The sequence below is a fragment of the Vipera berus genome (assembly GCF_964194415.1).
Source record: "Vipera berus genome assembly, chromosome: 1".
In the NCBI taxonomy this organism is placed as follows: domain Eukaryota; kingdom Metazoa; phylum Chordata; class Lepidosauria; order Squamata; family Viperidae; genus Vipera; species Vipera berus.
Window position 1 is genome coordinate 153,467,945 of NC_138202.1, and position 26,638 is coordinate 153,494,582.

General features: G+C 38.9%; 1 protein-coding gene across 1 annotated transcript in view; it reads right to left on the reverse strand.

Annotated features, from left to right (window-relative positions):
• Positions 1–26,638, reverse strand: part of KCNH7 (potassium voltage-gated channel subfamily H member 7) — a 321,521-nt gene that overhangs the window by 22,877 nt on the left and 272,006 nt on the right. Inside the window, exons 10-13 of the mRNA XM_081314535.1 lie at positions 12,151–12,403; positions 10,649–10,854; positions 6,380–6,479; positions 915–1,163 (exon numbers count right to left, since the gene is read on the reverse strand). Coding sequence (XP_081170661.1) covers positions 915–1,163; positions 6,380–6,479; positions 10,649–10,854; positions 12,151–12,403 — 808 coding nt within the window. The remainder of the gene's footprint in view (positions 1–914; positions 1,164–6,379; positions 6,480–10,648; positions 10,855–12,150; positions 12,404–26,638) is intronic.

A 26,638-nucleotide genomic window follows, 5' to 3' on the forward strand; every position in this document is an offset into this window, starting at 1 on the left:
CCTAGGAGAGAAACATCTGCCACTATCTAGGATTGAACTCTCAACTTTCTGACTGGGAGGCTAGTGTCTTTACCACTAGGCCACCCTGATGCTCATCTTTTGTATATATCAACAAGATTAAAAATCCCAACCCTTTGCTGTTGGGCAGACATGTCAAACACAAGGCCCGGGGGCTGGATGCGGCCCGCGAAGTGGTTTCATGCGGCCCGCGAAGCCATCCTGGAAACAGTGAGGGAACGGCCCCCACTGCCTTGGCCCTGGCCCAGAGACCCTCCTCCTGCCAGAGACCCTCAGATCTGTCCCACTCCTGCCCGGGCCCCCATAGGCACCCTTGATGCGAACGATGTAGAGCTGGCCACGCCCACCCAGTAGGCCATACACACTCTAGCCACGCCCACCCAGTAGGCCATGCCCACCCTGGCCATACCCACCCGGCCCCCTGAGGGCAACCGCAATGCTGATGCGGCCCTCAATGAAATTGAGTTTGACACCCCTGCTGTTGGGGGTTCTCAGAACTATTCTCTGAGGTTTTGTAGCCCAGATATGGTCAGCTGAAAGATGAGCATTCTGCCATTCTCTTTTGAAGAGAACACCGTATCTGCTGAAACGGTTTAAGGCAGGCATGTCAAACTCCCGGCCCGCGAACCGGATGCATCATGCAGAAACTGCACCTACCCCATTACCGGCAATGGGGAAAAAGTCACGATATGTCACGCGACGTCACAGGACGTCACAAGTTTGGCATGCCTGGTCTAAGGCATGAAGAAATTAACTACTAAAATGTGATAAACTTAATCACAAGGGCTATTCTCAAGGAGAGGTTTGATCACCAGGTTAAAAGTCTGTCTGCTCTAACCATTTCCCAGGAGATCTTAAATCTGAATACCTTCGGCAAAAGACTTTGCTGGGTTTACCTTTACAGGAGTGACTTTGTTGATCAGTCTGGATTCTTTCTGTGGCATTTACTATTTCCTCAAAATCCAGCACTGCAGTCTTGCCTAGTCCAGCTGGGTAGCTTATTATCTTGGAAAACAAAGGTTTCTGCTCATCATCTGTGGATGACACATAAGATGATGACCTGCTTCTCTTTTCCACATAATGTTTCTCGATGGCCTGACAATGCCTGTTGCTGTCCACAGAATTCTCATCTTCTTTGTCATAATCTGTTAGAAGAGAAATTATTAGATAGATGCTATTTATTCTTGCCCTTGGGGAAATGGGGACTACTGTACATTATTACACCATTTAGCAAGCTTGTTCTGTTCAGAGGATAATGTTACTTCAGTGTCTTTTTATAGAACATGCCTGTAGGATTTACATCTATTTTCTGAAGCAGATCCTGCGATTCATCTCTAGTCCAAGCATCGTGGCTGATTTTTTTTTAAAAAAAAATGGTGAGTACAAATAAATACATTAAATGAGAACAAATTTTATTTGCATACATGATTCACCTTCTTTTTTCGCAGCACTTAATACGTTGTGATTTTTTTTAAAAAAAAAACATTTCCAAACATTCCTAGGAAAGAAACATATGACTTTTTTTAAAAAAGAGAATGGTTTATTTTGAATATTCATATCAGCTTGATAACAATACCTTACCCATTTTAATTAGGGCAAAAAAACCATGCAGGCTCTAAATTGCAATTGGGGCACTAATGTAGATTGTGTTGGGCTGATTTTTTTCCCCCCTCTTGGCTTCCTGGGGCTCAGAAACTTTGTTCACCTCCTCATATACAATTATGTGCATTTTCAAAACAGCTCTGTGGTTGAAAATGAAGGGATTGTTATTTTTTAAATACACTTGCGAGAATGTAGGAATGATGGTATATAGAACCTAGAGGGAGAATTTAATGCAAATGTGGATAATATTCCCAATCCATCGTAAAATTCTTCCTCTAACTAAAATAACATGATCTGAATCAGCTTTATGCTATATACATATGGTAACTTCTAAATACACATAACTTCTAAATACACATAGTCAACTCTGTAAATATGTATAGGATGTCAGCCTTAAAATTCTCCAATTTATAATCAGTTTTTTTTATCCCCAAAACATAAACAATTTCTCTCTTATTTACTAAGATGTCTATTTTGTAATATATTTAGCAATCAGTAGCTAATGTTGTCAATCTGTATGCATCTGAGGAATGAAGCAAATTACACAGAACTCTCCACACCACATTTCCCCTTCAGTCTTCATAGGAAAACAACAGGTAACTCAAGCTGGATGATTATAGCTTAAATTTGTGATCTTACAAGGCTTGTTTAATACAGTAGAAAATCTTCATCTAATAATTTCAAGAATTGCAACTGGATGATCCAGGATAGCTTGTTCCAAATTCTGATTGCTACACGGACCTCTACCATCCATGATGCTAAAAACATATTTATTAATTCATTTAATAAATAACTATTACCAACCTTTCATTATTCCCCAGTTTTACTACTTGAGGTATCAATCTCATTCTGCCTAACAGTATGGGCAGCCTTGCTGGAAAAGGATTATCACAGTCATCTTGTGATCAAGACAATACCTGACCTACATTTTCCTCCTTAATCATGGCCAGCAGGTATGCGATAGCAAATGATTGCATTCTCTGCTCCAAAATGCACAACTGCCTACCTTAATTAGCTTCCTATTGGCAGGTTTAAACAGCATGTTGCCACTTTATCATTGCTCTTTAAGTATGTAGATGACCATCTACAGCAGGGCGTCTTCAAACTCAGCCCTTTTATGACTCATGGACTTCTACTCCCAGAATTCCTCAGCCAGGCATGCTGGCTGAGGAATTCTGGGAGTTGAAGTCCAATAGTCATAAAAGGGCAGAGTTTGAAGATCCCTGATCTACAGTTCTGTCACTGGTAAACCTAGAATAGTATCATTGGTTGTCTATTTATCTACCCAACGTTTAAGCACCAGATCTTCAATATGTTTAGAAGAAAATATTTTAGGGCAGACTCATGTTTATCTTAATACTTATAAGTCCTGATTCATCCCAATCAAAGGAGACTGAATATGGACTATGTTAGAGATCATCAACAGATATATATATTCCTTTACCTATTTATTTATCTATTATATTTATATAGCTGTCCGTCTTACACAATGCAACTATGGATGGTATAAAAAATACATCATAAAAAGCAACCATTAATAACATTCTTTGAAGAAGAGCACCAGTTTGGATTACTAAAGTACCAAAGTAGCAGAAAAAGATATTATTACAGGCAATAATATCATAGACGTTTCAATAATTCACTATTTCCTTGTAATTCTCTATTACTTTCTATTCTTCAGTATCAGTACTCCTCTAGAACCATATATGAAGGAACAGATTGATTATGTACCAGTCAAGCTGGTGCTGACTTTTAGTAACCTTAAAAATATTCTTTAGGAAGATCAGTCCCTAACCCGGTCCTTCAAGTTTTATATCAAGAAATAGGAAGCTATTTTTTTTTTTAAAAAAAAGCAAAACAAACTGATGCTATCTGAGATGCTCTACAGGATAAAATACCCAAAACAAATTTTATTTATTTTTTATTTTATTTTATTTTTATTACATTTATATCCCACCCTTCTCCGAAGACTCAGGGCGGCTTACAAGCTTAGCAGTAGCCTTCATTCTATGTATATGCCTGCTTATTAGGGCTTTCACACACACACCCCAAGCGGCATTATTACAAAGTCAGCTTAATTGCCCCCAACAATCTGGGTCCTCATTTTACCTACCTCGGAAGGATGGAAGGCTGAGTCAACCTTGAGCCTGGTGGGATGCGAACCTGCACTAATTGCAGACAGCTGGTGTTACTTAAGGAGGCGTTAGCCCAGTGCTCCACCAAGGCTCTAAAATCCCTTTAATGAAAACTTAATTTAATTAAGGACAAGCCGAAGGGTACATGAAATATGAGAAACTATACTATTGCTAGTATCAGAAATAATATTCGTGAAAGATGTCTACAGTTTAATTAAGATTTTTTTTATACTCTTCTTTTAATGCTGAACAAACATTTCTTATGAAGCAAATCTGCAACGCTGAATTAATTGCCTTATTCTTGGAAAATTAAGTGGCCAAGTTACTAGGGGTAAAGGATGAAGGGAAGTATGCATTATCTATATTTTGTATGAAGCCAATATAGAAACAGTTGCTATAGAAACTACTGCAGTGAGAAAAAAGCTAAGGTTTCAAAGAGGAACTAACCTCTTCAACTTCTGATACATAAAGAAAAATAAAATAAAATGACGTCATAACAAGGGTATCACAGGAATAGAAGGAAAATGCATATATCTGCTTTAACTGATTAAACCTAAATGTTGTTCACTGTCATAGTCATAAAATCTTCCCTTTCCTGGTTAATTCCATTTTTTGTGGTCTCCTTTGTGTCATTTATTTATTTTAAGATTTAAAAGCCTCTTGGGTCAAGGATCTATTCCAGTGATGGCAAACCATTTAGAGACTGAATGCCCAAACTGCAACCCAAACCCCACTTGTTTATTGTCGCGTGGTGGGTGGGCGTGGCCCACTGGGTAGGTGTGCCCACTGGGTGGGTGTGGCTGCAGTGGTCATGGCAAACTGGGTGGGCATGGCTGGAGTGGGCATGGCCACCTCAATTTTGCTCGTGGGGAGGGACGCCTGTGGAGGAGATCCAGGGCGTCTCTGGCGGGTGTGATGGAGGGCAGGAGGCTTGTCTTGTGGGGTGAGACGAGGCAAGGCAGAGGGCAGGGAAGGGGTGCCATTGTCACAGGGTAAGGCCAGGCAAGGCAGAGACCGGGGCGGTTGCTGCCTGACACCATCAGCCCCTGCACACAGTGAGCGCATGCCCTCGACTGGCACACTCTGAGGCTCTGCAGCCCTCTGCGAATACTGGGCCAGCCCTCCAGCAGCAGGCGGAGTAGAGGAGGGGAGATCCAGTATACCAGTTCCTTGCCTCTGCCCGGCTTGTTCTGCGGCCTCATGGCAGTGGCATTAGGCGCGATGTGCAAGGTGGCAAATAGCCAGTTTCGGCACGATGTGGCTGTTTGCCACTGGCTGTGGCCATTTGCCACCTCGCGCATCACACCCAATGCCGCTGCCATGAGGCTGCGGAACAAGCCTCATGGCCGCGGAATTGGGCAGAAGGCAGCAAACGGCTGGTTTCGGTGTGACGTGGCTCTTTGCCACCTCTCATATTGCGCCCAAGGCCGCTGCAATGAGGCTCGGCCGAAAGCAGCCGTGGAACAAGTGGGGCAAGTTCCCCCCTCACCTGCCCATTCAGCTACAGCTTTGCTGGCTGAGGAATTCTGGGATTTGAAGTCAACAAGTCATAAAAGGGCCAAGTTTGAAGACCCCTAATCTAAAATGTTGAAAGTTGATCTAGATGTGAAATATTTCCATTTGGACATGGCATAGTAGAACAAAAAAACAACATGAGAATAGCAAAACTGAACTTCCTGGAGGCAGAGAAAGCAAGAGCAATTTTGACATTTATGTGTTCTCTGAAATGGAAGTTAAGGATTGCTTCCTAAAATAGTGGATATATAGTTTGTCCTGGATTCTTGTTCCAACAGAGTCTTCACTGTTTCATATTATTTATTTGTTTGTTTTACTAATGAAATCTGTCTTTCCTTTTACAGATGGGCAAGTCTGGAGTCAAACCAAAGAGTTATTTTTTGCTGACTTCTACTGTTCTTAGTAGATCAGCAGGGTGTAGCACTTGGAGGAGTGAAGTCATAGCAGTAATTTATGTGGCATCCTGGAAAAAATCTATTAAAAATTCATAATGGATATAGGACAGAAAGTTACTTTTTCTTCTTCAGCATGTTTTAATATTTATTTAGTTACTGAAGGTCACCCAGGGATATAATCTTGGGCAACAATTTCTCAATGGGGGAGGAGGGGAGAGCAGTTTAAATAGTTTATGAAGGCATTTTCTCTTGACAGATTTTGTTGCCTCTTTTCTTTTGGCTTCATGCTTTAGAGACGCCCTTTGATGAAAGAAAACACAGTACTTCTTCTTGAATAGGATACAGGCAACTTGGAAAACATGTTTTATACTGCATGAACCTTTCAGAAATACATTACATTAGAATTATAGTGCAATAAGGTGAAAGCCCCAATTGTTTAATTTCATTAACTTTGAAATTGCACATAATGTCTACTTAGCAATAATCACCACTGAATCCAATGGAGGTTATTCCCAAGTAAATGTGTATGGAAATGCGGTAAAAGAAATTTAGGTCAAATAGGCATTTTAGCCAGATAAAAAGATATTAGCTCTATCTGTGCACTAAGATGTTTGAGCACACTATGATAATCTCTGAGTCTTAGACAAATTTAGTATAGGTTTATGTGATTATTCTTTAAAAAAAACATCATTTAGTATATGAAGGCATCCTTACCTTTCTCCATGTCACTTTCAAAAGACAATTTCCTTCTTCGTAGTTTACCATTGTCTCCATCCGAATCATTTGTGTTCTGTCGCCTTACTCCGAGATCAGCCTTGAAAAGGAAGACATCCATATATGGCAGATCAGAGACATATGACTTTATTTATACAACTCTTCACTAGTTTACTTTGAGATGGATCCAGAACTCTACTGTCCATAGATGGAAGGGTTCCTTCTATACACAGAAAGCTTTTGAACCATGGAGAGATATGAAATGGTCTCTCTTCTACTTCTCCTAGGCAGAATAGAATATTCCAATGCCCAGCATTTTGTCTATATACAAACAACAATAACAAAAGTAGTAATTCCTTTTCTGAGTAAGTCTCACAATTTATATTAGATGTATGGGTGATATTGAAGAGGAGATGATATTGAAGATTCTTTTTTTGAAAAGAATGTTAATTATCAGCACTGGAATACTAATTAACATCCCCTTTACATCTTGTTCTCTGAGTAACTATTTAAAGTTGTTTATTCTTTTTTAAATAGAGTGAAGAAAAAAACTGAAAACAACCCCTTATGGATTCTTTATTTCAGACAGTAACGTAGTAGTAAATTATAATTCGCTATGATGTTTAATTAAAAGTAAAGGTAAAGGTTCCCCTGCACATGCGTGCTAGTCGTTTCCGACTCTAGGGGCCGGTGCTTATCTCCATTTCAAAGCCGAAGAGCCAGTGCTTGTCCAACGATGTCTCCGTGGTCATGTGGCCGGCATGATTAGACACCAGAGGCGCACGGAACGCTTTTACCTTCCCACCGTAGTGGTCCCTATTTTTCTACTTGCATTTTTACGTGCTTTCGAACTGCTAGGTTGGCAGAAGCTGGGACGAGTAACAGGCGCTCACTCTGTTATGTGGCACTCGGGATTCGACCCGCCAAACTGCCGACCTTCTGATCGACAAGCTCAGCGTCCTAACCCACTGAGCCACCACGTCCCTTGATGTTTAATTACACGACAGTAATAAAAGTTGATCTATATAAGAATAAAGCAGACAAATTGTATGCCCTTTCATCTCTCTCTAATTCTTCCTTCTATCATTGAGCCAGTGACAGAGATGTGACTTTCATAGCTAAAAAAGCAGCTTTTCTTTTGGTGACTGCCATTTCTTCTAATATTTAATTATCTCTGCTCTTTGTCAAGAATTTCTGAGATATACATAGCCATTTTTCACTAAACAGAAACAGAACAAAACAAAATAGGAGATAGAAAGCAAAAGGCCTCTGTCTTCTCAATACAGGAAAGATGAAGGCAAAAGTTCTTAGAGAAGTTTAGCATGGTTTGCCCTTGCCTCCTTTCTAGGGCAGAGAGAGAATGGTTGGCCCAAGGTTACCAGCTGCCTTTTGCGCAAGGTAGGATTAAGCCCATCATCTCCCAGCTTCTAAGCACTACATTATACTAGCTCTGCAAATGCCATTTTCTTGGTAAATCATAGAATCGTATGGCTGGAAGGAATCTTGGAGGTCTTCTTAAAAATCTTTTCTTAAAAACTCCCATCGATGGAGTCTCTTGTATATCTTAAAATATTTATAATCCTTGATAGGAAATTTCTCCTTAGTCCAGATTGGATCTCTCTTTAATGAGCTTCCACCCATTGCTTCTTGTCCTACCCTCAGGTGCTTTGGAGAATAAGTCGGCCCCATGTATTTAATAAACTCATTGCTCATTAAAATACAGATTACAATTTACAGCAGTTTTGCCTATTGTGGATATCCTCTAGATCAGGCATGTCAAACTGCCGGCCCGCAGGCCGGATGCATCATACTGAAACTGCGCCCACCCCATTGCCGGCAATGGGGAAAAAGTCATGATACGTCGTGTGACATCATGTGACATCATGACTTTGACATGCCTGCTCTAGATCAGCATTTTTCAAACTTGACGACATTTAAGCTGTGTGGATTTTTAAGATGAACTCCCAGAATTCCCCACCCACCACCAGATGCATGGACTTCAGCTTCTAAAATTCCCTAGCCAGCTAGGGAATGCTGAGAATTTTAGGAAATTTTGTTTAAAGATACGGACAGAACCCACATTGGAGATTTACAAAATTGTTATGGAAATTCTGTGTAACCTAACTCTTTTGTCTGACTTTAATTAAAATTTTAATGTTCCCCTGTTACTCTACAGGTTTCACTAGGTCTAAAGTACTCCTCAATAATGGGTTTTTAAAAGATATATAATTTAACTCTCACTTAATGAGACCATCATTCATTGCGTCATTTGCATTCATATAGTAAGTTCAGTCTACTTCCTTTGTGGATTGACATGAACCTTAAAAAATTTTCTATTCTTCCTCTTTGCTTGGAGACTAAAACAAAAGTTAGCACATTTTTTATTCCCTAGAATCTTTCTGTGATTTGTAGAATTAGAGCGGGCCTTTTGGACCCTCAAGAACCACCCATATAGTATACAGGTAGCATCCTCAATACATGGCTGACTAGTATCTGCCTAAGTGAATTTAATGAAAGGGAGATTACCTATTTCTAGGACATTTGGTACAATTATCCAACTGCTTTTATTGCTAGGTACCATTTTCTATCTATCTTCTGGAATCTCCTTTTTTTTTGTAACGCAAGGTAAATATTTTTTGCATCCTGTATGATGAAATAAAAAAGGTCTTGATCTTCTAGGTGATATCACATTAAAAGAGTACTGTCATACCTCCTCTCAAATGGCTTTTCGCACAGCTAAACACAGCAAGTTCCTTCAATTACCCTTCACAATTTCTGGTCCTCCAAAGACAATTGACGGGAGTTTTCGAGAAAAGACAGTACCCTTTCTCCTATTCCAATTCCACTGAATTCTGCTTAAATGTGTGGTGCCAAGAAATGGATTCAGGGCCTAAAGTGGGGTTTACCTCAGCAACAGGTCACAAGATGGAAGTGGGAACCATAAGCAGCTTTTCTTTTGCATTCCCACTTAATTGACTAACGATGGGCATTAAAAATACATCTGACTGTTAGTCTTCCTTTCTCCCCCCCCCCTGCTTTCAAGAAGCAGGGGGGAAAAACTGGGAAACAGGGCTCTGACAGGATGTTCAAATGAGGGACAACCTCATTCAGGAAAGGTACAACCCAACAAGTTCTAGACTCCCAAGTGCAGATGGTAAGGAGCAAGGAACAAAAAAAACACACCACAACACCATTATATATGAGCAGAAGCTGTTTAAATTGTGGATGACTAAGGAAAAACAGCCAAACAGTGCTTAACAAGAGTAACATTTTGCTACTTATTAGAATTCAAATTTGACCAGCTGAAACATCTACAGTACTGTGCTGTATGTATAGGCACTGGAGATACATCTAGCTTGTATTGTGGCTCGAAATTGAGATGATGGAAACAGGAAGAAGGAGGAAAGAGACGGAGGAGGAGAAATGTACTGTATGCAAGGTGAAGCAGAGACTACAAGTAATGAGAAAAATATGGCTAGTAGGATAATTTAGGGAGTAATCTAGAGCTATTACATTATAGATAAACAGAGAGGGAGGGAGAGAGATAGAGGGAGAGACTGAGAGTCATTGTCTTTACTGAGATTGAATTTCAGATTGTGGATCCATTATTTCGAAAACTGAGGCATGGATAATCTTATTTATAATGTCCTTAGTTTCTAAATATGTCATGTAATAGAATTGCTGTTCTTTTCTCTGCTGTATAACTGTTTTTTTCTACATGTTTCTATGTATCAACCTATGTACGTATCTATGATCAATATATCTGTGATCAAACAGCATGTTCTTCATGATCTAGTCCCTTATCATGAAAATAAATAAACAATGCAAAAGGAGAGAATTTTACTACGTTTTTTGCTAATCAATTTTTATTATGGCCACAAACTATTTTCTTTCTTTCTTTCTTTCTTTCTTTCTTTCTTTCTTTCTTTCTTTCTTTCTTTCTTTCTTTCTTTCTTTCTTTCTTTCTTTCTTTCTTTCTTTCTTTTTCTTTTTTCTTTCTTTTTCTTTCTTCCTTTCTCTCTCTCTCTCTCTCTCTCTCTCTCTCTCTCTCTTTCTTTCTTTCTCTTTCTAGACAATTTGTAGATGTTGTTTTTGCCTTAATTTCATCAAGGAGGGAATGGCAAACCACTTCTGAAAACCACTTGCCAAGAAAACTGCAGTGACTTGTCCAGGCAGCCTCTGAGATCGGACACAACTGAACAGAATAAAAAGAAAAACTTCACTCTAATTGGGAAATGAGAGGATATCCAAACTCTGTAATTAACATACTTTTGCGTTTTCATGTCTCAAGTTGAAAGTGAGTTCTAAATTGGTGAGAAACAGGTCTGAAAATTCAGGATACATATCCAAAACCTCTAATAAGTCTTCTCGCTGGATTTTATGCAAGTCACAGTAGGTTAGTGCTCTCACATCTGCATTTGACTTTCCTGGTTTTGCATAAAGATGGACCATCTCTCCAAAAATGTCGTTTTTGCCTGTAACAGTAATGGCACAGAAAAGCACGGTAATTACAAGAATTCATATTTGTCTCCCTCCCAGAAAGCTTAAAAAAAGAAGACAGAAATGTCTAAAATGATTGTTTAACCACCGGTTATTTATTTTCCTGTAAAAAAAACAAAAAACTTCCTCTCTGGAAATCTCACTAACAAATCAATGCAGGTATAATAGAATAACACAATCCACTGTGATTAAAGTCTTTCCCATATTTACTTAATGGATGCCATTTTCTGCAGAAGGTTGTTATTGCTTGAACAGAATTCATTGGGCTTTTAGCTGTGGAGATAAAGCTGCAATTATTTATGATCCTCATAAAAGATCCTTGTAAAACTTTGCAAGGAGCATATGATGATTCAAAACCTTGGAAGTAAGGATGGTTGAGTTCTGAAGTCAAGATGTGTGCTGGAAACATATTCTTTCCATCAGGTATTCATCAGATTCCTGTGGGCAATTATGGCAATAATTGTTGGCAATCCCTAAAGCAGAGGTCCCCAACACCCAGTCCCTGGACCGGTATAGGGCCGTGGCATGCCAGCAACCGGTCCACATAAACAAGCAAAGCCCCACAGAAAACCACACTCTCTGGTCCGCAGAAAAACCTTTCTCTATGAAACCGGTCCCTGGTGCCCAAAAGGTTGGGGACCTCTGCCCTAAAGGATGAGCACTAAAGTTTCATCACTGTTAAGGCGTTTTCTGTATTTTGTAATTTGGAATATCTAAACTGTGGACAGGTATTTTTCCACTAGCATAGTACTAGTGTACATCTGATCCTAATGTAATTCAAGCTTAATTTTGTTTTGTTAAATTATAGTAGTTGCTTTTCTGAGAGTCAGAACCTAGAGCTGCTTTAACTGTTTGATGTAGGAGACAAGCAGGCAGGGGGGGCAGTTAAATGTCTCCTTACAAGCTTAGAGTCCTTACATTGCCACAAATAATCCAAATCCAACCTTACTTGAATTCCATTGACCAACAGAATTCAAGAGAGGTTGGACTTAGATCGTTTGTGGCAATGTAAGGACTCTAAGCTGATGACATGTTTAACTCCACCCCACAGCTCTGCCTGCTCTTCTCCTCACAATGACATATTCCTTTTCTCTAAATTTTATGTAATTTACATTTTATGAAAAGGAAAAAAAATATTGGATTCAATATGATATTGATGCATATTCTCTTTTTATTCATTCCATTATATGTAGTACCGATTCTGCTCTTGGAAAGGAATCTGATCAAACCATGAAACATTTCCTGATGTAATAGTATTTTTGAATGCTTACCGAGAATTGCTACAACCATGTCATTCTTGAGGATTTCAATGGAGCCTCGGGAAAGGAAGTAAAGTGCAGTCAGAATATCGCCACAATGGACTAGTGTGTCCCCAGGAGGTGAATGAGTTGTCTTAAACTTCATAGCCAGAGCCCGGAGACACCCTTTACTCGCCCCCTGGAAAGCTTTGCAGTTCTGAAGTAAACTTTGGTTGAGGTGGAGACAGATATCAGCTTGCAAACATTCTGGAAACCCCTTTAGGACCTGATGAAGACAATGTAAGAGTTTAGTACAACCAAGCTGCTTGGCCTATAGTTTGGGAATATCATTTCCTTGTTCAATCAGGTGCCAGATAAACTGGCACGAGATCTGTAATACAACGGAGATGAAAACATAATCAGAAATTTGATTGGCAGCACCGATAGGGCCAAAAGCATTCATGTTTGATCTAGGTTGCAGTCGCAGGATGTTCTTTTATTTAGCTAGCTGGATCGAAACCATCAGAATTGGATTTCTCTCTACACATTAATAACTCACTAGAAGGTGATTATGTCCAGATTCTTAATTTGATACATCCCTGATGATTAGGCCTATCTTTTGGAGGGTGATAGGCCTGTCTTTTGGAGGGCATGAGTTCTGGTCATGCTGAGATGGCAACCCTGTGCTCCCCAAGGACACTGGAAAGAGAGGAGACTAAACCTTATGGGACACCATGTGAGAGAAGTGGGATGAATCATGAGTCATGTGAAGGGAGTAAGATGAAAAAGATGTATGTTTCAATGACCCAAAGACGGAGCCAGCTTGTGTTGGAAGAAAGAATAATTGAATCTTATGAAAGGAAACCAATTAATGAGACTGATGCAATTCTTCAAAAAGGGATGTTTTACTTTTGCACTGGCTTTTAAGGAAATCCTCCCATTGCCTCCCCCCACCCCCTCGCCCCCAGGCAGCACTGATTCAGGCCAGGCCCAGCAAAAGCTTCCTTTTGAAGTTGTGGGTCCCTGACGTAGGAAAAGTGAACAGACAGAGGGGAGGCCCAGATTTGACTTTGCTTAATTTGGAGGTTTATGGAAGCAGCGGGACATCTGTTATTTGCTGCAAAGGACCAAGCTTGATGTAGGTTAAACGTTTCTGCTTTTAGAAGAAGCAAAGAATATTTTTGCTCATGGTGGAGATGGATACTTGATTAGTGGAATAGCAGCAGGTAGGATCAAGGAATCTGCTTCTTCCTTTCCTTGCTCCAACCTTGATACCAGCAGCCCTTGGATGCTGTGAACCTGCACTGAGGCACTTCCTTTGGTTGCTAATGGTAGCTTAACATGAATTTATTTTGTTAGGCCTGGTTCAAGGGAAGAGAAATCCACTCCCACTCTGCCTTCTGCGATTATGAAAATGATCAATCCATCTCTGCCAACAATCTTTTGATGTCTCTGAAACCTGGCAGAGTCAAAGAGAGTATCCCACCAGCCTTTTCTTTCCTTTGCCTTTGCCCTGTTAAAAAAAGTACGCTTGCCACTGGTTGTGGAGTTTTGAGGGCAGCTGAAAACCTTTTTCGCTGTTTACCAGTGGTTTGCCTTTAGTGATATTCACAGTTCTAAAAAAAATCATTGCAGGCTCTCCAAAAGCAGAGCTGTGTTCCTGAACCCAGGAGAGAGGGATTGCAATTCCCTCTCAAACAAAAGCTGCACAATCTGAACCTTGCATCTCTTCCTTTCTTCCCTATATCACTGGTGCATTATGAAGGAGGGCTCAATTACAAAAGTACGAAAGTACTCTTCAGCTTGTGACCCTTGTGACCCAAATAGAATGAGATTTTACATCTATCTATCTATCTATCTATCTATCTATCTATCTATCTATCTATCTATCTATCTATCTATCTATCTATCTATCTATCTATCTATTACTATCTATAAGGGATTTGATACTTTTGTACGTTCACATATTACATTTAAATGCGTATTAATTAAATGATGTAGCATAATGCCAGTGTATAAATCTTTAAGTTTTTGTTCCATTTCAGCACAACAAATTTTGGTGCAGCCATTTAAAGATTCATATCCAAAAACATTGATCTTATTCCTCCGGTATTAATAAGCAAAATACGGATGATTGTTATATTTGATGGGAGAATATCATTTCATCAAAGCAAAGCTATGCATTAAGAAATGACTTTACATAAATAGGACTTGTGCTGCAAAAGAACAAAAAGTAACTATCATATAAAATTATACAGTTTAATGTCTTAGGGCCAGGAGTGCCATTTCAAAGTTCAGGAAAAAGGAAACATGACACTGCTAGATTTCTCTAGGTTTAGCATAGTCAAGATTACGTTTTTTAAAAATGCACTGTTTTTGTATACAGTCCTCGACTTACAACCATTCGTTTAAAGATTATTCAAAGTTATGACATGCTGAAAAAAGTGATTTATGACAATCCTCGTACTAATGACTATTTTTCAATGCCTGTGGGCCATGTCATCAAAATTGGGGTGTATTTCTAACAGGGTCATGTGACTGCCACTACAACTTTCCCAGAGGGCTTTTGACAGGCAAAGTCAATGGGGTAAGTGAGATTCACTTAACAAACACAAGATTCACTTAATGACTGTGCCAAAAAGGTCATAAAATTAATGACCACATCATTTAGAAACAGAAATTCCAGTCTCAGTTGTGATCATAAGTCGAGGGCTACATGTATTGGTTGTGACAACTGAGTTCTGATTTTGGATCCTGAAGGACTGCTCTAAGAACAAAAGGCCTTTCTCTGTTTCCTCCCCTCCTCCCTGCCCCCGCCCCCGGCTGGGTCTTGCTGGAGGATGGACTCTGATGCTTTCCCCAATAATTCTTTTCTCCTTTAGTCTCCGGCACCACCTCTATTAGTGCCATTCAAAAGACAAGCCCAACACAGATTTTGAGTCCAACTCAATGAGTTTCATAGTTAGAGTTCAAGCACCTTTTAAAGCACATTGGGTCCCTTCAATTGCTTATGACAAGTTCCTAAGAACTTTTTAATCCTTTTCTAGCCTGAGGATAAAGAACCAATGAAATCATCAAAGCATGAGCACACCAATGAAGTAATAAAATGTGGCCCGAAGCACATTTCTTTCAGTTTCTCATTTTTGCAAACACTGGTTTATCTCACTTTTCCTTAAATTTTCGATATACTCCTTGACTTGAAAATTCACTTACATATTTGGAATATATGAAAAGGCAACATTAAGTAAACTCACTTTAAAATATAAAGGAAACAAATGTGAACTCTCCACCCCACCCCCCTAGTTTCTCCCTTCTCATCTCATCTGCCTTGAATGTCATTCCTGCTCAGAACATTATCACCACACACAAAATTGGCCAAGGGCAAGAAATAACTTCAAACTAGAAGGCACCTCTTAGGGAACTAAGAGTCAGCTACATCTAATAAACAACAGATGTAATTAACTTGGTTCTGCTTCTCTAAGCAATTAATCTGCACTTTTTAATACCCTGATCCTAAAAAGTGATAATAAAGGCTCAGCATTGGGATTGTAAACTTCTCCAGCAACATAACCTTATTTATTCTTTATTCACTCATAGACAACCACGCCAATTCTAGCAGCATAAGGTTTTTTTAAGCATTTTTTAAAAAACTGTCATTTCAGCTGAATGCATGGACGTTTAGAATTGATCCCACCAATGGCATAGAATACTGGACATCTTGTAAAGTTATCTTTCCCATTAAAAGATCTCTTTTCATACAGAGTGTTTGGATGTGTTTTGTTTTACGATGGTTTTGTTGTAAGAAAACACCAAGACACAATACAATTACAAAAGCACAATACAATTGTCGCAGCTAAAATGATAATTCTTTACAATCATACTCAATTCCAGGTGTCCATCAGCCCTCAAAAGCTCTCTGGAACGGTTTTGTTTTCATTGCTTTTCAAAAAAAGCACAAAGTTCAGGAGAAGGCTGTGGGGCTAACATCAGGAAACACTGCAATCACTACTGATCTCTCTCTCTCTCTTTTTTTTCCACAAGGGATACCCAGCATTCCTAACTAGGAGGAGCATATTGAATGGATCCAGGCTACCTGGAGAAGGAAGTCACGAAAGCTTTCAAGGTTAAAGCCATCACTTTTACAGTATGCAGAAACCTCTTGAAAGCCAATGCAGGGCCTGCAGTTTGGATGATATATGGCTGCAGAAGGCCTCACTTGCCAGCACGCAGACAGTGTATTCTGACCAATTACACTTTCTGAATGGTCTTCAGAGGGACTCCCAAGCAAAGAACACTGTGGTTGTTTATTCTGATGGTGATGAGGGTATGAGTTACGGCTGCCAGATCCTCTCACTCGGGGCTGGCCTGCTCTTTCAGGGATTGTGTCTTTGCAAATTTTAAATGGCAAAAGATGATTAATGACGGCTGTAGTCGTTAACTATTTAGATTACCTTGCTAGGCCCCAAACATGGGGCAAATCTTTATTTCCTGTTTTCAGCCTTATCTCAAAGGCCATCGAACACACACCGGACAGTTCATATATTTGTGTAAATTACTAACAAAGAATTAAGGGAGACTAAGATGCATTTCTGACTCTTTAGTCTTCATCAGTCAGTCAATCTCAGAAGGATATGACTGACTGATGAAGACTAAAGAGTCAGAAATGCATCTTAGTCTCCCTTAATTCTTTGTTAGTAATTTACACAAATATATATATATATATATATATATATATATATATATACGTGTGTGTGTGTGTGTATGCATATATATATATGCATATGTATATATATATATGAGGGACGCAGTGGCCCAGTGGATTAGGAGGCTGAGCTTGTCAATCAGAAGCTCGGCAGTTTGGCGGGTCGTATCCCGAGTACCGCATAACAGAGTGTCAGTCCAAATAAAGCCATAGAGAACTCCACAAAGAATAAATCTCCAAAGAAAACCTCTACCAGGAGTGCGGAGGTCCCCATTTCAGAAGAGCTTTTCAAAAAGGAGAGGGTAAGCCCCAGTTTGCTTTTTGTTCTTCCATCAGATATGGTCCCTTAAGGTGGCTGAAAGTCAGGTAAGAAAAGAAATCCTTACCCATAGAATTCCAAGCTGGAAATCAAGGAATTATTCAGCAAGATGCTGCAGATTAGAATTTGTTTGCTTGCTTGCTTTCTTACTTACATACTTACGGTACTTTACTTTTCATATTTCTCCTTCAGAGAGGGGTTCTGGGCAGTAACTGATTTTATGGCCTGTTATTGGAGCTGGGGAATTTTATTTTGGGTCTGTGTATGAAACATTCTGGCTGTGAGTGTGAAGGATGAAATCACCCTCTTCCAAAGTTACTGCTTATTTCTTCTTTTTTGCCTCTCAACTTCCCTCTATAGTTCTTTAGTCTTGATGAGCATGATTAAGGCTTGAACGCTTAATGAATCAATGGCTTTCACTTGGGAGGGAGAAAGGAGGAATAGACTTTAGCATACATTTATTCCCTCCCAGTTATATTTTCCATACTACCCATGGAAAGAGAATTGCCAGTTGCCTTCTTCCAAGTAAACAGGGCAGAGAGGGGGTTTTATCGGGAAAAATCAACGGGCATCTTCCTGTGAGTTGTGGGTAGATAATAGTAGGGTTGTGGAGAAGGGTTAGGAGTCCCCTTGTAGGAGCCAAAAACACCCAGCCCCCCACCAATGTTCCATGGTTACATGCTTAGTAACGAGCAAGTGCTCGTTCCTGATTGTTGTACACAACAGTGTATATTCCTGCCCTTCCCAATCAAAATAAGTTGCTCAAAGTGGCTAAGAAATTATGTACATTATATATGATGCAAAACTATCATAATTAGCACAAGATTGTCTGATGAAAAACAGTACAGAATCAGGGGGGGAGGGGAGATAATTCAGATTAAATTCCATTTAAAAATGGAATTTAAGTAGAAATATTTCTAGAAGTTGACTTCACAGAAGATGACACAAATAGAAGAAATAACCCTAATCTCTTGAGGCATAGAGTTCCTTCTTTAGGGCTCTGCAGAGAGCAGCTCCTCTCACTTGTCACTTGAAACTATATATACACTGATTTCATGAGAAATAGATGGCAAGGATCAATATATGTGATCTGGAGAGAGGAAAGCAGAATCTTTGGCACTATATTTTAGCCCTCCTCAGAACAGTTCATTCTCTTTTATACTTCAAATAAGGATTGTATCACTGCTATTAAGTTCAATACAACATTATCTCTCAGCTGCAACAACACTGCATTGCAGAGGAAATTGATTTTTTTTATCTGTCTGTCTGTCTGCCAGAATTTAGAAGGCTACTTCAGTGACCAAACTGAAAATACCAGAGGTAATAATATCTGACCCTTCGTTCCATCTGTATCTGATTCTGTGAAGTTGGAAGACGGTGTATAGAAGGTGAAGATGGAGATGAAGATAGACTTTCCATAACGCTCAAAGGATGAAAATTCAGTTATACAACTGGGGTAGAAATATGGCTTTACTTTATAAGTTAATAAAAAGAAAGGAAGAATTGTTAAAAGGAAACTCTCATAAGGAATCACATTTACTTTGTATTTTATTTCAGTGTTTTTCTATTGCCTTCCAGCACTGAATTCCATATAATTGGTGAAGGATGGAAGTGTATTCATATACCAGAATTGTCACAAAATATTTACATTTTGATCTTAAAATAAATCTTGGGTTTTTTTAATAAAACAAGTCTTATTCGTCTACTTCTCCGTAAATCAAATGGTCTGTTTTCCAAATTACGTTGATTTGATTGTGGTATTTGAAGTAAACATATTTACTTGTTACTAAGCCCTATCAAATCTTTATGGGCTTACACTCAGAATAGAGTTCTTAGGAGTGCAGCCTTAGGCAGCAAAGTGAAAATTTTCATCTATTTATTAGGCCATTTAGCTGTGAAATTCAACAGGTTTATCATTATCAGTTCTTTTTTTAACAGAGCTGGTACTTTAGTTACTGATAAAGAGTCATCTCAGTAATTGCCATTTGCCTTCAAAGTCTGGCATAGTCTTAAAGATATAAATACAAGCATTCCAATGACCATCACTTTTTTCACTGATCATTTCAATTGTCACCCAATGTGGTTTTCCTGATTGATATTTGTGAGGGTTCAATGGTTTGACCCCATCAAACTTCATAATATCTTATTATTCTTTGACATTTATGCCTTATACCAGGGGTCCCCAACCCCCAGTCTGTACCCGGCTGCGGTATGCCAACAGCCAGTCCGCACAAACAAGCAAACCCCATCTGTGGGATGCAGGCAGCATACAAAACCATGCCCCCTCCGGTCCGTGGAAAAACCTTTCTCCACGGAACCAGTCCCAAAAGGTTGAGGACCTCTGCATTATATCATACTAGAGACTTCTGGCATCAAAAGGTGGTTATTTGAACCTTTTGAAACACAAATATTATTTTACAGGAATATATTTAGAAAATCAGACAGGTCCAAATTGGGTTATGTAAAATTGTGGTATTCTTTTATATTATTCAGCACACAATTAACTGTGTGCTGAATAATATAAAAGCACACAATTAACTAGGTAGTAAAGATGGGACAAAAATTATGAATTATAATGGATATTGAATTCACAAACCAGCATGACTAAGACATTCTAGTAACATTTATAAAAACTAAAATAGCAGAATCTGCTAAAGTGCATTTTACATTTTAATATTTCTAAGGTTATAATATCAGTTTGATTAACTTGATGTCTGGAAGACCATGGAAGCATGAACATTAGGAAAGGAAACACACATATGACTCCTCTCCAAATTGTGTCTTTCTATAATGAACAGCATGCAAACTAGTCAATGCTGAATGGAAACAGCAAAGTAGACAAGATGAACCAAAGTGAATTGGAATTATAATAATCTCAGTCTGATGTACTAACAGAATTAGAGGAGGTGCAAACATTTTTGCATTTCTTTGATTTAGGACCACCTGACTCCAAATGTAGTTCAGAGTTGAACAAAGAAAATGAAATACGATACCATTCAAAAATGGAACAACAGTTTAAAAAATACCTAAATAAATAACCATGGATAAAAAGCAAGGTGGCAAATATAGCCAACACAGTACTACTAAGAGGCTCCAACCACTTTAACTTAAAGCCTGGGAGTAGAGGTAGATCTTCAAGTCCTCTCGAATGTTATCAGTGTGGGAGGATAGTTCCCATTGTGAGGTCCTTTGTGCTGGTTATTTTCTTGAAGATGTTTCATTACCAAAATAGGTTAGCATCATCAGGCACTGATGATGTAACTTAGTTTGGTAATGAAATGTCTTCACGAAAACAATCAAACTCGAGGAACAACATGGATCCCATGAACTACAACTATTCTCTTCTATAGTTCCCATTGCAGGAGGAATTTCATTCTAGAAGGCAAGCACCTTCTCTCCTAATGTATCCTGTTCTCTTGGCCTTATCCCCAGATCTCCCTTGTCTCCTCCAGATGTTGTCCACTGTAACTTAAATTCACAGGACTGTATGGTTTTCTTTGTCTTAATGATAAAGCCGATGAAACACCAAGAAGAATTAGCCTGTGGACAGCTAACTGAATGGACATATAGGCCACTTAGTCACAATCTTTCTGAATTATTCCATTTTAAGTCAAGACAATCATTTTTAAATGTTTATCTGTAGATACAAATCAGCATGTGCAAATGATATGCAAATAATATGCAAATCATGGGCAGATGTCTTCTTTTATCCTCTGTTTTGATATTAGTTTTTGTCTCTCTTAACTATACGTCCAAGAGGCCATCTTACATACCACGCTATTGCCTTACTATTGGCTCATCACAACTGGCAAAGCTGAATTGGCAAAGAAGCAAATTAGGGACAACTGAAGCAGGGGAAAAACAATGCAGGCAAGAGGTGATAAAAGTTGGCTTTTTGTTAAGTTTTATGATAGGACAAATAAGGGCTGGATTTTGCAACTCTGCATATTGGTAACAGAAGTTAAATTATTTGTTACATATATTTCTGTACCGCCCAGTTCTCAAGACTCCAGGTGGTTAAAAAAAAACAAAGGAAAAAAATTGGTACAACTCAAAACCGATAGCCATGATAAACAAGTCAAACTTTTGTGGCCACAGAGGATGAGATTACTAAAACCATTCAATTCAACTCTTCGGTCAGTGCAGGAATTCAAATGTCTGCTCATAAGTATATCCAGCAATGGGGAACTAATAATCTTGAATTACTGACTCTGTTGTTGAACTTTTTCCCCCCTCTGTTGTTTAAAAACACTTGTTCTAAAATTCCATTTGTCTTCCAGTAACAATTCATTTTCCTAGAATAAGGGAGACTTTCTGCACAGTACCTTTTTAAGTATTTGAAGAACACTAACATTTCCTCCCTTAGTTTCCTCACTCTTTCTTCATTGCAATTAACTTTATAGTTTCCTGTTCAGCCTCATTGCCCTTCTCTGAATTTGTCATGGTTTGTTTAAATCCTTCTTTAAAATATGGTACGTAGAAGTGGATTTGGTCCCTGAGGTGCTGAATAAATAAGTGCTGAATAAAATGTAAGTATTTCTTCCAGTGCTTTGAAAAGTCTGCTTCTAAACCTTCACTCTATTTATTCACCTTCGGTTTGCAGTACCCACTATTCCAAAATATATTTTACAGCTGCTGTTATCAGACAGGCATTTCTCAGCTTATACTTGTGCGTCTTAGTCCTATTTCATAAATATATTGGGGTTTTTTTTGTTTGTACCTGTCTGTGTTAAAAAAAGTTTTCACAGCTCATGTCTCTAATCTGTTCCAAATTTCACTTGTCTTCTAGAGTACTTGATAATCGTATGTCATCTGAGAAGCATTTTTTCCCAAATCTCTTCATATGTCATTAAAATACTGAATAGTGCAGAACGTGAGATTGAAAAAAATTGCATCTTATTAAATATCTGACTTTATTTTTGATGAGAAACCACTGATGAGAGAACCTATTAAGAATGACTTTTATGCCAGCTATTTATTCACTTTAATTGACATGCCATCCAAGTCATGATTAAATAGCTTGTTAATTTTAATATTGTGGGATAATTTATCAAATGTTTTGGTGAAATCAAGATATATTATGTATACAACATTCCCACGGTTTGTTAAATAAGGCCAATCTGACAAGGCTTTTCCTTGATAAAGTGTGATGGTTTGCCTTGCTTTCTGTGAATAAACTGATCTTTTATCATCTGCTCTAGAGTTTTCCAGATATTGTGCTACACCGAATGACTCTAATTCCCTGGATTCTCTCTTCATTTTGAAGATGGGGACACTTGTTTTCCATCAGACATCTGGCAGTTCATCTAATCACTAGTGGTCCTCCAAGAGAAAATCTAAAAATGTGTTCTTTTTCAAAATTTGGATTATGATTAAACTAAATCCCAAATCCTATTTGTTCAAACATTGCACATAATATTATCAGTAGCACGAACTTTGAAAAGTGTGTTCTACATTAAAATGTATAATGAAAGAAAAGGAGAGGAGAAATAAAGTAAAATAAAATGTTTAAAAATAATTATATTTTAGGCCAGTGAGGGAGAACCTTTTAGAGACCGAGTGCCCAAAGTGCAACCCAAAACTCACTTATGTATTGTCGGGTGCTGGGTGGGCATGGCCCATTGCTGGGTGTGGCCAATTGGGTAGGTGTGGCCCATTGGGTGGGTGTGGCTGTGGTGGTAACGGCAGGCTGACTGGGACTAAAAAGTTCAATCAATCAATTCCAACTTTGCGAGATCTTTTTTTTCCCGTGAGAAGTTGAAATTGATTGATTGATTGAACCTTCTTTTTTTTTGCACATGGCGGTGGAGGCCTAAAGCGAAAAGGTTTTATAAAACCCAGCTGAAGGCCTAGGACTGGGGCGATGGCGCACATGCCCACAGAGAGGGCTCTCTGTGCCACCTGTGGCACGTGTGCCATAGGTTTGCCACCACTGGTGTAGGCCTATCTCAGTTCTTTTGATCAATCAGCCATTTGGAATAAAGTAAGGAAAAAGTATTAACTTGTCTGTTTTCAATAAATATATTGGAAGGCTTTATTTTCATAAAGCTGCTGTACCTATCCCAGTATTTTATTCCATTTTTTAAAAAAATTATTCCAATGTATCAACATTAACACTTTAAAAAGCATTTTAAATAACCCTTCATAATATTAACAGTGAATATAATTACACAGAGCATGCATTAGCTTTTCACAGAAGGAACGCTCCTTTCTTTAAACAAGTCTACAGTCAGTTTTTATAATTCATCCTAGCCACAAACATCTCAGACTAGTCAAGTATTCCTCTCTGAATCTCAGAAAATCTGCTAATTGCTACTGATGATAGGTGAGAGATTCTTCATGATTTATTAGAACGCATGCTCAAATGACTCACAGAACATGTGAGTTCAAATCATCTGCATATGAATCTAAGAGAAATATTTTTTTTAATGTTTGCTACTAACATGCACATAGTGAAAGTGAAAAAACACTAACACAACGAAAAGCACAGAGTGACAGGCATGATGGCTTTATTCAGAATTGTGGGGCTAAACCATAGACCTTGAATATGGTGCCTTCAAAATATTTTTCAATTTAGATTTCAATTTTCTTTTCTTTCTTTTTCTTTTGGTTGCCCAAACCTGATTTTGCCCTTCAATTTATCAATCGCATTGCTAGATAAGAAAAAAAAAACCTGGTTGAAAGAGAAATCATTAAAATAAATTTAATCTCAGCAGTTAACATGGGATATTCAATTTTACACTGGAATTAAATTGGATATAAATACCTCCTGTTCTTACCAGTGGGTGGTGTTTTTCCATGTGTTAAGGTATGAAGCAGACAAGAAAAAGATAAATCTTTCATAAGTACAACATATAAAAGACAGTTGGTACAACAACCTTGCATTAAAATTCATCTGGTTATTTTTCTAAACAGATGGAATTTCACGAGCATAAGAAATACTCTACAATGTTTCCCCAAAAGTAAGACCTACCCCAAAAATAAGCCCTAGCTTGAGTTTTGGGGGTGGGCCTAATAATAAGCCCTACCCCAAAAATGAGCCCTAGTTTTGGGGTGAGGCGCACACCTAAAAATCAAGCTAGGGTGCGGGTGGGGGGTGGTGGAGCTTACCGTTGCAGCCAGGCCTCTCATGGATCAACACTTGCCTAGCCTCGCTGGCCCACTTCTTCTGTTAGTGTCTCTTGGCCTGCATTTCGCAGCCAGAGGCCTTTCCGGAAAGGCCTCTGACTGCGAAATGCAGGCCCAAGCTCCATTCTCAGCTGCAGAAGGAAGCTGCTCCTTCAGTTTCAGAAGAAGTGGGTTGGCTGGGCGGGGCTGCCGGTGCCAGTGCCACGGGGTGAATGGAAAAGATCCATTGAAAATAAGACCTGGTGCCTCTTTTGGAAGCAAAACCAAACCCAAAACACTGGGTCTTATTTTCGGGGAAACATAATATTACAAAATGCTGCTGAATGATGTTTACTGCTGCATTTGGATTTGAAGCAGGAATCTCACACCTTTTCACTTACATGCAATAGCAGCTAGAGTGCTTAACTGACATCCACCAAGTGTACTGATGAATAAGAGATGAGAAGCCATTGCAGATTGCTTTTCAATACATCAAATCTTACACCTTGTACTACTCAGCTGAACAATATCAAGTGATTCAGCAATATTAATTGGCCATAACCATATATGCCACTTCTTTTCATGAACGCCAAAATTGGCTTTGATAGAGATGAGTCAGTTATTTGATAACCTCACAAATGATAGATTGGTTTCAGACCAAGTCAAGTAACATCTTCCAAGTTTTGTCCAACCATTTTCTGAGAGCTGTGATAGTTGCTCCTAATATAAATACTTCACTTACAGATACAGGTAGCCCTCGACTTACAACAGTTTGAAGTTACAAAGGCACTGAAAAAAGTGGACTTATGACTGTTTTTTACACTTATGACCATTGCAGCATTCCTCGTGGTCACATGATCAAAATTCAGAATGCTTAGCAATTGACTCATATTTATGACGGTTGCAGCGTGCCGGGATCACGTGATCACCTTTTGCACCCTTCTGACAAGCAAAGTCAATGGGGAAGCCAGATCAACTCAACTGCAGTGATTCAGTGAGCAATTGTGGCAAGAAAGGTCCTAAAATGGGGGAAAACCAGGTTAACAACTGTCTTGCTTAGCAACAGAAATGTTGGGCTCAATTGTGGTCGTAAGTTGAGGACTACCTGTATTTTAATAATTCCGATCACTTGAATGTTTGCAGTAACAATGAATTCCGCTCATTTGACATGTCTACATTTCACTATTTTCAATACACCTTTTCTCAAGTGTAAACTAGGCATATTAACCATTACAGAAACTAGACTAAATTAGGATGTTTTCTGACAAAGGGTGTTTTTGATGTTGATTTTTCCTGACTTGGGATATTTACTGTTGCTTTCATATTAACAGCACAACTTAAAAAAAAGACACTATAGATTTTTTTAAAAAATCCATTTGATGGTTTTCTTCCCTTTTCAACTTTAAGTCCATAGCACAAAATCAGCCGTTCCATTAGCTGCCTTAGGGATTTAAAAATCAAGCATAGTGAATGAAACACAACACCTCCCTCAAAGTAATTTGTATACCTGCTGCTGAATTCAACTTTTTTTTTCCAGTTTACTGGCCCATCTTCTAAAATATTTTATTTCCTTGAATGGTACCTGCAGACAGACACTCAGGCTGTTTTTTGGTGGTAGGTTTAGGAGGAAGATGTTGGCTGGGCAATATTTTCAGTTCTGATTCCCAGAAGGTGCCGCTGAAAAAAACAGCACCTTATGGGTAGCTCCTTAATCTTGCAGTGACTCAGGATTGCACATCAGCCTTTTGCGCTTCCTGTACAGTGCCAAGAAATATGAGGACCCAGATTGTTGGAGGCAATAAGCTGACTTTGTAATAATGCCGCTTGGGTGTGTGTGTGAAAGCCCTAATAAGCAGTTGGCTTGCAGAGAACTGTGACGCTTATTGTATGCTCCTGGGCCTTCTAAAGAATATTTTGGAATCAAAACTGAAGTACTGCACAGTTCCAAGGGTTCCATGAAGCTATTTCTGTTTATGGTTCACAATAACTTACAACTGCAATATCTTCCATGTGGTCTTGTTTAAAGCGATTTTTGTTGCACCGTTTTTATGGCCTCACTGTCAGGAGTCAGTCCTGTACTCTTATGGTGCAAGGTCTCATAGGAGATTAGGCTTTTCTTGAAGAAAGTGAACTGTGAGCCTGCATTCCCACAACGAGGGAACCGGTGGCTTTTGATCACAGCAGATCATCAGATCAAAGGTGAGAACAGGGCCATTAAAATACATGTGAGCCATTCTTCTGTCTCAAGATCAATGTATTAATTGTAGTTTGAAATGCAATTTTCAACACAGGACTTAAAGTTTGCCTGATGGGGTTTGGAAGTCTCTAGTGCTGTATGGCAAACAGCTTTGGACGCCTGCTTCAATTTCAGAAATGGTTGGTTGTAAAAAGAA